The sequence below is a fragment of the Ixodes scapularis genome, unplaced genomic scaffold, assembly GCF_016920785.2.
Source record: "Ixodes scapularis isolate PalLabHiFi unplaced genomic scaffold, ASM1692078v2 PGA_scaffold1__304_contigs__length_218370807, whole genome shotgun sequence".
Classification (NCBI taxonomy): domain Eukaryota; kingdom Metazoa; phylum Arthropoda; class Arachnida; order Ixodida; family Ixodidae; genus Ixodes; species Ixodes scapularis.
The window spans coordinates 13,338,612-13,352,068 of NW_024609846.1; the positions used below are offsets into that span (position 1 = coordinate 13,338,612).

The 13,457-nt window shown below is 42.8% G+C and overlaps 1 protein-coding gene across 1 annotated transcript; it reads left to right on the top strand.

Moving 5' to 3' along the window:
• Nucleotides 1-2,099: 2,099 nt before the first annotated feature.
• Nucleotides 2,100-11,750, top strand: LOC115309194 (chymotrypsin-like protease CTRL-1). Its single transcript, XM_040212019.3, has 6 exons — nucleotides 2,100-2,230; nucleotides 4,850-5,045; nucleotides 6,884-7,004; nucleotides 8,820-8,955; nucleotides 9,270-9,409; nucleotides 11,461-11,750. The coding sequence occupies exons 1-6, from the start codon at nucleotides 2,167-2,169 to the stop codon at nucleotides 11,662-11,664; spliced, it is 861 nt and encodes a 286-aa protein (XP_040067953.1). The 5' UTR covers nucleotides 2,100-2,166; the 3' UTR covers nucleotides 11,665-11,750.
• Nucleotides 11,751-13,457: the final 1,707 nt, after the last annotated feature.

Sequence of the window (13,457 nt, forward strand, 5' to 3'; positions counted from 1 at the left end):
TTACGCAATGGCAGACAAAACTTTCAGAATGAACATGAAAGAATCGAGTTTTTAGAAAGGAGCGTGAGCATCAAAAGCCACATCATGCGTGTCCTGAAACTGTCGCTGACTGTTTCTCGCCAATCTGTTGGGCGAGGCAATCCGCGCAATATAAGAAATGAAGCTCGCGTTGAGTGGCATGGCCGAAAATGTGTTTTGAATTGAACCAAGCGCTCTGCGCTGCGACACTGAGCGTGATATTTGAGCTGCTTTTATGCCACGCTCGGTGTTACTGTCAAGACAGTTTTTGTTTAATCTAAAACATGTGCTCAGCCTCGCCACGCACCGGACTTCCCAATTGAATCACTCGAGTGCTTTGCAGGAACAAATAGGCGCGCCATCTTTTTTTAATGCGTACGAAGTGAGGAGATACTAGAACCGCACTCAGTACAACTCAAGAGATCTACGCTAGTTTCTTGTACTCACGAGAAAGCTTTTTTGTTTTAGTTATAATCGCTTCAAGTCCAGAGGAGATTGCGGCATAGCCGATGAGAGCGCCGAAGAACGAACCGCCCAGCAAAAAATGTGAACATATTAGTCAATGTTCCGCGTTTCCGAAGTTTTCAGTGACCTTTGAAGACGAAGGTTCCCCCATTCAGTAAAAAAGTATGATTATTTTAAACTTACTAAAATACGAAGTAATCTTTTTTCTCTCTCACCATCTTTGTCTCTAAAACGTAAAACAACAAAATGAATGATGATTTATTTAATGTTTACTGATTAACCAATCAACACCTCATCGATAATTGTGATGATTGCCTCAGTCAAGACTCATTTGGTATAATCACTGATAGATAAACAGAAACGCAGGACGTAGCTTTCTATGTTCGCAATTTTTACTTTGTAGTGATCCTTCGGCTATGACGTGCCCCCAAAAATTTACAGTTTTTTTTTATCGCAAAAATAAATTACGCCGTTTCCCCCCAAATGTAACGCTATCAGTCCGAACCAGGTGGCAAAGTTTCAACACCAACCGTTATAATATTAAACCGTTATAATATTAAACCGTTATAACTCATGTTTTAATAACTCCATTGGGAAAATGGTGTTTGTTTTCGCCCGTTTTTCGGTGACTGGCGCCAAAGAGCTCCATGTATTCGAGTGCACTGTCGGCCGCCACTTTCCCATTGCAAATTTAAGAAAATCTCGTATAACGTGTGAATAAAATTACAGTAAGTGCTGAAAATTTGGCATCTAGTTTGGACTGCTGGCTCTACAGTTGAGAAAAGAAGGGGGGTTCGCCGATGCCTAGTTACTTTTCTCGCTGAATAAAACCATGTGAATTTTTTTGGGACGCCCACTATTGAGCTGCTAATCCCGCATCATATTTGCTGGCGGAATGAGAATAAAAATATTGTGAATGGCGACGCCCTGTACTTCTTTGGCTGTCAGCGACTGCAACGACCGAAACACGGTTACTAGATTGCGTACGCAATCAACCAACTTCCGCAATGGGTAGACGTCAAAGCGTGATGCGGAATTGCGAAGTGTGGTGTTGGTAATCACCTGTAATCATTACAGCCAGTACTTGTAAAAAAAGCGTCCCGCACACAAGGCTTCAAAACGATTCTCAATATGCCTGCGAAAACGTGTTTCACAACATCCGATCGCGAAGGAACGGCCAGAATCGAGGAGTCATTGCCGCTACTTTAGGTGCTTAAGGAGCCCCTCCTCTTCCTATCCCTGATTAATTGCTTGGGCGCCCCACGTGTTCTTGTACACGCGCGTTTTCCTGCGTTGCGCCAGGTCAAGCAACTGCTGTTCAAGCTCAAAAACAGCAAACAAACATGTCAAATTACTTCTTGTTTGTGAGCGTCCACCTGAGACCAGCTCTAACGCACAAACACATGGTTGTGGTGAAACCCGTTCGGCGACCAGGCTTTTCAAGAGCGCGATAGAGAACAAAAAGGAGAGTGGGCGAAGTCTTTAACACATATAAAAAAAGATCACTGATTCTGCGAAATGATGCCTACAGCCAAGGAGAAAAAAAGGAGGAAAGATATGGTGGCTGGACCTTGGGACCGCACCATCTGCGAGGTCTCCCAAAGCGTTCTCAAGAGTCTCGGAAACTGGACGCCTTAAATACGGCTCCGCTGGTAATGAACTGAAGAGATCGTAATCCACAAGATGGCAATCCCCTCAGCGCTGGTGTTCCTGATCTTATACACGTCGTGCGCACTGACTCAAAATGGTGAGTGAGCTTTCTACACAATAGACAATTAGTTTCGCCCGCGAAATTTCATATTGAAAGTTGTAGGTCTGTAAGATGAACATGAACATTGGGATTCTTGCTGTTTGGACGTGAACACCAGCTAGATAACTTTCATTCTCAGGTTTTTTTATTTAAATGATTGATCCCGTTTTAAATGATTGACTTTGTAAACCAACTGAGAATCTATTTTGTAGATAGCTTTATCTTAGTTTGTTAGTCCATAAGATGGAAGAATGCGGATGCGTACGAAGGTGGCGAAAGTAGTCACCAGAGTATTATTTTGTGTCGTCCTGTCTATATTACCTTGTAGTACCAGCGTCGACGACGGATATCAATATTAGTGATGCCTATCGAAACCTAAGAAAAGGGTAGACACTAAGTTTGCCCTATGAGCCTTTAAGGGTTGAATAAATGAAATGAATGAAAATAACTACAATGTGAAAGCTCAGTATTTCTATTGACCTTAAAATAACACTGAAAACATGAATTGCGCGCCGGACGACGTCAAGTGGAAATAGTGTACATACCAGTGCGTTGAAACCAGCAACTATATGAAAACGTCCCATTGCAAGTTTTCCTCGCTGTCGCATCCGTGTACTGCAATGCTTGCCTCTCTGACGGCATTTAATATCGCAGCCAATGAAAGGCAAACCAAAGTTCCGCAGCGGCGATACGGGATAGGGATCAACGTTCAGATTGGACCTCAATGTGCAACTATTTAGTTAGTTTAGAAACCTTCCGGGTTGCAATGTTAGGTTTCTCGGCATATTTGAATGAGTCAATAAACATTTAAGTGTCCTACTGTTTGGGTAGTCCTTCAAGAAGGGTAAAGGGGGGTTATCAAATGACTATCTAATAATTGCGTTTCGGTTCACAAATTATAATGATACTCGCAGCAAGCCTTTCACATATTTAAAATTTCAGCGCGGATTACCCTTTCGATGGCCAGCGGTGCCTCGTTAGTCGTATGACTTGCTACGGATAGACCAATCGTTGGCCTTTTCCCGTCCTCCTAAGAAAACTGCTCTCCTCCTACACGTGCTGTATATTGTTAAATCATTGACCGACCATTTTAAATAATGTATTCGATATCTGAAAGTACAAAGAACAACGTTGTACCAACTCAGTGTAAGAAAACGCCCTGAATTATGTAGGCAAAGGGAAGTTATCATTTCCTCCATAGTCGCCCAGACGAAGAAGCCGAACAGGTTTTGACACGTTGGGCCCCTGATTTAGAGATTGCTTGATCGTCCTATTTAAATATTAAAGTGAAACAAGTTTAGACTATTTGAGAAGTTTAATAAAAAATGCCTTTAACAAATCAAGTTGGTATATTTCGGGCAATGCACTTTGGAGAGTCGATTGCTGCGCTCTGCGAAGTCGGCTCAGTGAATGACGGAGCCCAAGGAAATGTTTATATACATAAAAATAAAATTCAGTTTGCAATGTAACAGTGAACTTGACGTTTTACCATGCTAAAGTAAGGCTGCGTTTCACATCTAAAACTTTATGATTAGGTCTAAAGATAGTTACAGGTTTGTCAATGGGCTTAAGCTGCCTCAGTGTAAAATAGAAACCGAATTTGCCGGCTACGAGTTTTATTTCGACACATACTTGGGCAGCGTAAACAAACGCTGATAAGTGCATAGGTTTTTACTCTTTGTGCTACCCGTGGGGCACACCCTTTTACTATTTAATATTTCCCACCGCCCATCAATTCTTTGAAATTATGATTTTTCCCTCGGACAATTGTAGAGTACGGAAACAGGTTTACTTGGAATATTTCGTATCAAGATTCCGTAATTGCAATAATTTACGCGATGTGTTCTGAATGGAAATAACCGTTTAACCTTTTGAGGTTTTGAATTCGTATACTTTTCCAACCTGCAAGAATACCTGAGATGACATCATCAGTACTTGCAAATAAATCAATACTAATTTACATACGCTTGATCATGCTGACAAAAACGTGGAAACACGGATTGTGTTGTGAATGAGCTAGAGACGGCAATGTACGCGTGACGTTTTGTGACGTCATTTGATTGTGACACGACATGACGTCATGATGCAACGTAATTTTACAACGTCCCTAGGACGTCACCGAGGCGTTATAATGACGTTTGACGTCACGGTGATGACACTGTCACGTCCAAAATGCCTCATATGAACTCCCGACGTCACGGTGACGACTTAATTACGTCCTGATGTCACGTTGACATCATAATGACGTTATGATAATGTCATCATCATCTTTTACAGACGTTATGACGTCATGTTTACGTGACGGTGCCACGTCACGTCATCGCTGTTTTTGACGGCTCTTGATGATTCCTCGTGATGGTTTGCCATGGCGGTTCTTAGCGACGGTCTTCTCATAAAATTCAGCTCATAAAACACATTTTGTGCTACTAATTGGTAAACTAACTCTGTGCATTGAAGATATTGATTATTTGATAGCATGTCGAGAAAGTGAACGTATGAGCATTTTTAGAGTTAATAAAACGTCCAAGAAAAACTTTTTTTTGTATTTCTTAGAAGACAAGTTTTTTTTTTTCTTTTTTAACAATATTCAACATTTTTATTCGTCTACCCTTCTAGTTCCATCCTGCGGTGTTCCCAAAGTTGAGCCTCAACTCGAGTACGAGGACCGTATCTTAGGAGGAGACACAGCCGTCCCAGGCAGCTGGCCTTGGAACGCGGCCATCCACACCAAGTCCAACTTCAGGCCTGAGCAGTTTTGCGGCGGAGCTTTGGTCTCGGATCGACACATCATCACAGCCGCGCACTGCGTGAGGTATGTAACACAAGGCCGAGTTTATTGTCACCCTACTCGGTTGCGAGCAGTGACATCGACTTTAAACCATTAGCTAAACTATGGTGCGTGAAAGGAGTCTCTGATGGGTGTCTTTACCAAGTCCTTGTTTCTTGGTGCCTCGATTTCTGCCTGAAGGCGTCATAGAAGCCTCACGTTGTGGCCTACCGCAATCCAAGCGGTGGCACGGCAGCTTAGGTGTAGGCAGCAGACGCACAGCTCCTCAGCTGCCGCCCATTATGCCCGACAGTCGACCGAAGCTGAGCAGACACGAGACAAGCCATCACAAAAACAGCGGCCCTTGCGTCCACTCGTCTTTTCCGACAGTATTTCTACTGCTTTTGATAACCCTCTGATCTCTTTCGGAAAACCGGACCGACTGACCCGCACGCGGAGGCGTTGGGCTCATGTGTACCGGGCAGGTTCTTCAGCAGGGTTCAGATCCCTACGACGGACAGCACGACATGCAGGCTCCTGGGACGTAATTTCTTCCCACTTCAGAACCAATTTCGATGGACGGGAGTAAAAGGCGATAAAAACATCAACCCAAGGCTTCTTCCAGTTACCGTAGTCGAACCGGGACGGACTCTTAGGCCCCTCAGTACGCCGCAATTCACTATACTGCATGGCTAGTGGAGAATGATTTCGATATTCCTACTCATTAGTTGAACTGAATAATACACTAACGATTCTAGGTTCTTCGAGTGCATCATGGAGAAATATGCGTTCAGGGTTTAAGTACATGTTTCTTTAGAAAATAACTGATGCATATGTAGAGTAGATGACACCTGCCAATAATTTTTCTAGATTTGATTCACTCACACACTACACTCTATCGCTAATTCCGCATAATATTTTGAGGAACTTCAACTACTGCATAGAACCACGCAATTTATTGATAGGCGAAGTATACTATATTGGGTGTCTTGTTTTTTTTTTTAGATTACTTGATGCATATAGTAGTAGTGCAAGCAACTTCATTTTAAACATATTAAGACCTCCGTCCTAAAGGTGTAGTATATAATTTCCAGTGCTTCTTAATAGACAAAAAAAAACACTTAAAAGAAGTGGATTTTCTGGTTGTTTAAACGATCGCAACCATTCGTAATGCTGTATTCAAATATTCAATGTGCAAACATGAATTGTCTACTAATATAAACCATCCAGTCCTTAACTACGGAAAACCATTATTTACGAAGATTGAAGCCATTTTTGTACGACCTACAGCAGTCGGTTGTTGCGTTCGATCTTTTGGGTAGTAAGCAAAAATTAATTAAGAAATGTAACTGCCCAAATATTAAGAGTTGTTTCTCAGTGCGAAAGGCTTTAATAAGTGTAATATACAAAAATATCGTGTAATCAACCACAGTGCTTAACGAACCCGAGAGTCGAGTTGCTTTAATGTACCATTTAGAGTGAACAAGTTAAATGGTTTTGAGCTATACTGAATGTTAAACAAAGAAAATAATCCAAAAAATAGTAGTGGATTCCTTGCAATGACCTACATCCGACAAGCTCGAAAGTGTTATGTGATATATTGCAGGATTTATATCGAACATTTTTATGACTGTTTGTTTGTGTGTGATATTTAAAAAAAAGGACAATACTTAACAACCAAATTCCGGCCTAAAATATTTCTTTCATTGCATTTTTTACATACAAAACTTGAAAGTATAAAACAGAGAGGACGAGGACGAGAACAGGACATCTTTCACTTATGAAAGATGTCCTGTTCTCGTCCTCGTCCTCTCTGTTTTATACTTTCAAGTTTTGTATCTATTAACCAACACGCTCGTTTTCAATTGTAACATTTTTTACAGGACACGACCCTCACAGACAATCCGAGTTCACCTCGGTTCGTACAAGAGGACCTTCCTCGACAGCGGAGAAGTAGCTGTTGACGTTCAAGAAGTCTGCCTTCACAAAAATTACACGGGTCACGTAAGTCACACTTTTGCCAGACAGTTCTTGAGTAAACAAATGTATGGGCATATAAAAAACACAATTGCAAGTGAAGTACACAAACAATGTTACAGTATTGAAGGCCGCACGATATATCAACTGTTCTCGGTTCTCACGAGCGGCAAGACATTTTAAGGTTTTCGAAGTAATGCACTCCTTTTTTTTAAAGCCTTCAAGGTTCCTACAATAAGATTATTGATTATACCCAGATGAAAAATACTAATTGATATTACGTTAGTGCATCCTGGTTTTCGTGTTTAGGGAGAAATCATCTACTTTTAGTTCATATACACCGCATATCTAGGTTGCGAAACTAGCCCTTCTACTTAAATTTTTTTCCTGAAACTATAGTCTACAAAAGAAGTGCCACGGAATTCAATATTACACTGTTCTTTAAAATGGGTTTAATAATACTAGAAGCAACGGAGATTGTTAAAAAGCTTTAGAGGGTGCAGATGACCGTCTAAAGCCAATTGCGGTGATATGCATGATACACACTCAAAACGTTTTGCCATAGCGGCAACAAAGTATCTCCAGCAAATCGTATCTGTTAACTTGTATTTGAGTATCAAGTGTGAGCCTTTCTTTTGAATGGTGGAATCCAATATAAAACGCAACATTTTATAAAAACCAATTTATCGCAGAGCCTATAATGTATTACACCTTGGTAACATAACTGTCTCAAAATTGTAGAATACCAACCGCAAATTTAACATATCACTATTAAGACAGTTCTGCTCGTATACTTCTTATTTGATATAATTCGGCCGAGATGCCTCTTCTGGAGATAGTATTGTTTAACACTCCGTGAAATCGTGTTACCTCGGAACAAAATGCAGAATAAAGCTGTTTTTCCTTCAAGATTACTACATCATGAAATTTCTCGCAAGGCATGATTAACTTACTAGCTCGTATTTTAACTAAAAAAATTGTATTATCATTTTGGCCGGAGCAAACCTACCGTTAAATCAATCGATGTACGTTTTAGAATACGAAATCCCATTCACTACGCTCTTACTTCAATTCGTTCGGTTCATTCAGGAAATATGAGAATGTTGTGGACGTAGTACAAGGTACTATACCCTTGAAAGTCAAGTTGCGGTTGTCGCTATCTGGAAACTCCTAAAACAAAGCATACTTGATACCAAGAACAGATGGTTGTTCATAAAATGTGTCAGTAATCATTCGGCCACATGCAAGACAGATACGATTTTCAAATTAAAACTGGCTTGAGTTGTGTAAATGTACACGTGCAAATAAAACGTCATGAAAAGAGAGGAAACGCAGATCACCTTAGAGCGATACTTGGACCTTGTAATTAGCCAAGGCCTTGGAGATTCAGACGCCTGTGTTTTGGAATGTAGAGGTCAACCTAACATAGATATCGCTACTACCTTGTCTTGCCATGCGAGGCTCTGGTGCAGACCGTTCAAGAGGTGACCTCGTCCTTGTACGCATAGAACTAATGATATAAAAAAACAATTAAACGCCGTGGGGTTTAATTACTCTCTATTATTGATGCAATCACATTCTTTATAGGTTTTAAATTCGACACCGATACAACCACACTGAATACATTCCAACCAGGCTCTCACCTATTTCTTGGCGTAAAGGATGACGTGCAAAACACCTATAATTCGAGCCAGTGTTACATCAGAAGTATGCTTTTAAAATAAAGCTAAGACCCCCTCCCCGGTTTTATTTGTAAAGACTACATTTTTTGTTTACGGTTCTAAGCCATGCCATTATGGCCAGTCCTGATATACCCACAAAATTGTATTTTTTTCCATGCAGAACGACATTGCCATCATCACGCTGAAACGGCCCGTTAACTTTACGGACCATATCATACCAGCGTGCTTGCCGAGGAGCGGCGAAGCAGTAGAAAGCGGCACAGTGGGCTATATCACCGGATGGGGAATTAATGATCGTAAGTGCTTCAATACATCTGACAGCTAAATGGATGGTCTTGAAACCTCCTACGCTGGTGAACATGTGGCGCATACCATGGTAGTGTTATATCACTATCTAAAGCAACACATTGATTGTTCTTTATTTTTGCCTAGTAAACGTTGGCTGATCACGGAAAGCATATGGCTTTAAAATAATTTTAGAGTTTGCCATGCTGGAAGATTGTGCTTAGGCTATTTGAGCTGCGGCTTATAGATGTAACAAGCTTGGTTTAGTAGACGTTATGACATAAACTGCCGACGTGTTTTCCAATTTCATCGTTTGCTGTTTCAGCTAAAGGAGTGCACGCCTCACCGACATTGAAGCAGGTAAAGACGCGGTTCCTGAAGCCGCAAAAGTGTTCCGTCGACTTCAACCTGACCATTCCGGGAACCACGATCTGCGGCACGCACGACTACGGTTCCACCTGTGAGGTAAATGATCTAAATATGCGCGCACATTAACCTCCCAGCAAAACACACGTTAGGTCAATTACTGTGATTTAGAAAAATCGCTTATGAAACAAATATCGAGCCCAAAAAGGAAATTTGGCCTGAGAATACTAAAGCGCTGGATTAATTTCGCTGACCATACAAGTACTGTCAAGTTGGTACACAGCGCGACCCTCTTAAAGCAGACAAACTGCTAGTTTTTTTTTTCTTCCCCTTAAAATTGGACAGATGCTATAAAAAGTATTAGGGAAGTTAAAAGTCCTCATTCAGGGCAGTAACCTCGTTGATGAAGTTTTATTCTCGCCAATATTCTGTCCGAGCAAAACGCAAAAAAAGTGCCGATGTCGTCTTTGAATGTCGCGCAGTGGGTGTGGCCGCTACGAATGTGATAGACGAAACGGGGTGCTCGTGTTTCCATGTGGAAGGCAAAATAAGCCGAAGAATGGCGAGGCTTGGCTCACATACGGTAGTAGCGCTCATTCCATGATAAAATGATGTTGGTACTTTGGTAAATCGGAATTTTTAACGCTTTAGAAATGAGTACAGCTAATCATATTTCCGCTTCGTCACATGCAGATTGCTATTTTGAGTCAACCCGTTTCAACGCCTCGTCGCTCGCTCGACAAGGCCCAACTTTATCGGTCCAACGTGCATTGTGTAGAGAGATGGGCAATCGACTTTTTTAAATTAACTCGATTCCATTCTGAACCCTTTTCGGCATGACATTCAGTATTGTAGATTTATCAGAGAACAGAAAGTCCTAGTTAAAGCATATGTGTTAGTGGGAAACTCAACGGGTCGTCCGTTTTCGTTTTATACCCTAATATGCTCTCGGCAATGATACATTCGAGATCGCTTTGTCAACTCTCGAACAAACAAAGTTTCTCGGGCGGAGCCTGGGCCCGAGTAAAATTCTGTTGCCAGCGTGTCACAACCGCTTTTAACATGCTCTCAGCAATTCGCCGAAGCTTCGACTGTATTTTTCTCTTCACTAATACGCACGTTCATAGCTATCCTCTATTTGCACACTGTTTTGAACTCGAGCGTTTCAATCCCGTTATATAAATGACATGCTCTAGAACGTTCAACCGCACTCTCTTGTGTGTGCGTGTATGTTTATATTATAAATGCGTAAAATGTTCTGGTGTGAATACAGATACATTTTATTTTAAGTGCCGCACGTCGTGAATCCCAGTGGCTACTTTTATAATAGCCGAGTTGCCCGTGTCACATTTTAGAGCTCAGCTCTTAGGGGCCCGTTTCCTGCCTGAGCGGCGTCGGCGTAACCGGGGGGGGGGGGGGGTCACGTGACTCCCCCCCCCGAGGTCACGTGACCCCCCCCCCCTCCAGGTCACGTACCCCCCTCCCCGAGGTCACGTGACCCCCTCCCCCGAGATCACGTGACCCCCCGCGGGGTCACGTGACTACCCGCAGGTGACGTGACCCCCCTCAGTACCCTTCCTTACTCCTCCTCAAGAGCTGCGCTCCAATTCGGCGTTACAGGGATTTGTAAACGGCTTTCATTTTTTACATGAATATGCAGACATTCACGCGTGTGCAACACGTTACGTCGTTGATCTGTTTACAATCCGCTTGACTCTCTTATGCAAATGGCTCTCTTTTTTTTCGTGTGTGAAATACAGTAGGGTTTGGCATTAAAATGGATTTCACACATTCTAAGGAATATGATGCGTCTACTTTCCCGCCAAGCACTTTGAAGAGCTGATTTCTGATATCTACGGAAGCAGCTCAACGAATGACGATGTTAAAAATTGGTTTACACAAAGCAAAATAGTCCGGGCAATGACACTGGATAAGAAATTTTATCTTCAATGACAATTACAATTATAATAACTTGTACAATTATAGCGCAGAACTGGTTTTGAGGTTTTAGCGTGTGTTGAGTTTCGCCATTTGCCGTAGAATGTAGCGACTGGTTCCCTCATGTGCACTGCAGGTTGGTAGACACCCTAGATTTCTTGGGGTGCATTATGATTCTCAAATGTAAAGCAGCGCTCAATTGCACCCAACAGGGTGACAGCGGTGGACCCGTGCTGCAGAAAAAGGACGATCGTTGGCTTCTCCAAGGTGTGTTATCCGGAGGTCCCCATGTCTGCGGCGACAAGAAGTACCCCATGCTCTTCACCGAAGTGTCAAGTTTTCTGGAGGAGTTCATCTACCCGTATATGGCAGCGGAAACGCGGAAAGAAAAGGCACTTCTATGTTCGCTTCTATGACGAGGCGATGCGACGAGTGTAAATCGGAGACGGCAACGGGACCTTTCTAATATTATCTGTTGCTCGACTGAATAGCAATAAGTGTCGAAATAAATAGGACACTTGTACATACATAAATCATGCACTTTATGTGGTCGTTTGTTTTCCTCGTAATTGGCTCAGATGCGGCCATTGCGCCCAACCACAAATTGTGGTCACACTCAGAGTGTTGTCGCCGAGGTTTCGGAAAAAAAAATAATAATACAATTTTAGAATGAATTGTGATACTTTCGAGCACGATTTAGGGTTTTTCTTCGAAGGTACTGTGTAGACCAACACAGTGCCGACAAACGAGTCCGCATTTTCCCACACCACGTGTGGGCTATACGCCTGCACAGAAACGAGGCCCGCGTCAAGTGATACGTCTACGCATGCGCCGTTTCAACAGCAGCACCACGGCAGCAGTGTGACGTCAGATATGCGTGTTGTTGTATTATTACCTGCTTCCTTCCTCTATACATCTTGATGTCCTTATTTAACCCAGGATAATTGGCGTCTACCAGGAAGGCCGGAGGCCCATACCAAAAGGCCTAATACACCTAACAATAAAAACTGTGCAATGGGAAATGCACGCACACACATACACACACAAACAAGAAAGCATAGTAGGCACACGCGCGTAGAAGGGTGAAGAATGAAAGGTGATGAGGGAGCGGTTCAGACAATGTGAAGGGAGTGTCTAGTGTCCCTACTATATTCCTTGGGGTTCGTCTCCCCTGCCAGGATACTGGCCGTCAGCGTGTTTGGTGGTGAACGCAATAGCTGCAGAGTTCTTATAAGAAAGGATTGTCGGTGATGCTCCGCACGTGCCAACTGGGATTGAAGTCCACAACTACAGGTGTATCGGATGACGCATGTAGCTCGTAAGTCAAGTTTAAAGTCACCCAGAAATAGCTGCCATACAAATATAGCTCTGTCTCTGTTGTCAAACTGCCTCATCCACAGAGTCTCCAACAAGCGTCATCATGCAGTGTACCGTCTATCGATGTAACCAATGCCATATTAACTTCACAACGGGAAAAAATCACCGCACATAACATTCAGCAAATCGACCGGGAATGAAATGCTGAAGTGCTGATACTGTATTACTATTATTAAGCATGTATTTATTTATTTACCAGTTTCTTTCTAATCTATGTTATACTTATATTATAAAGAGGGGGAATTGGAATGTGGTCAGGAGGGGGGATATTGAAGACTTCCGTCTTTATAAAGATTCTTATAATTTTGCTGCCGCGACGAAGGCGGTGCTGCGACGTGTGCCTCGGGCATGTATACTCACCAAGGGAACTGGGACGTAGCTTGGGCGGCAGTCTTCTGATCACTTCTTCTAAAATCCGGTTCTGTTCCGTGCAGTACCATAAAATATTTGCGCTTGTGTATTGTTGCCCACTTGCGCATCGACTGCAGGACGCGTCATCGTCGCGTTCTTTTTCGTCAGTGTTCTTCAGTACGTGGTTCTCAAATTCGGCTCGGACTGCTGGGGACGCGGCCGTTACGGTTCGGAATCTCCGGAGATGCACAGTAGCTCTCCAACCGCATCCGTTCCGTAGTGGGACAGCGTGTTCCTACAAAAGATCACGCAGGACCCCTCGTCATCGTAGTGCTCTTGGGTTATTTCTGGCGAAGTGTGGTCGCCATTTGCTCTCTGGCTTGTTGTGGGGACGTAGGGACAACAAATGAGCTCCCGAGCAGCCTCCTGCGCTCTCTCGTTCCCCTTAATCCAGGTTTCACCCAAACCCCAAGAAACGGTT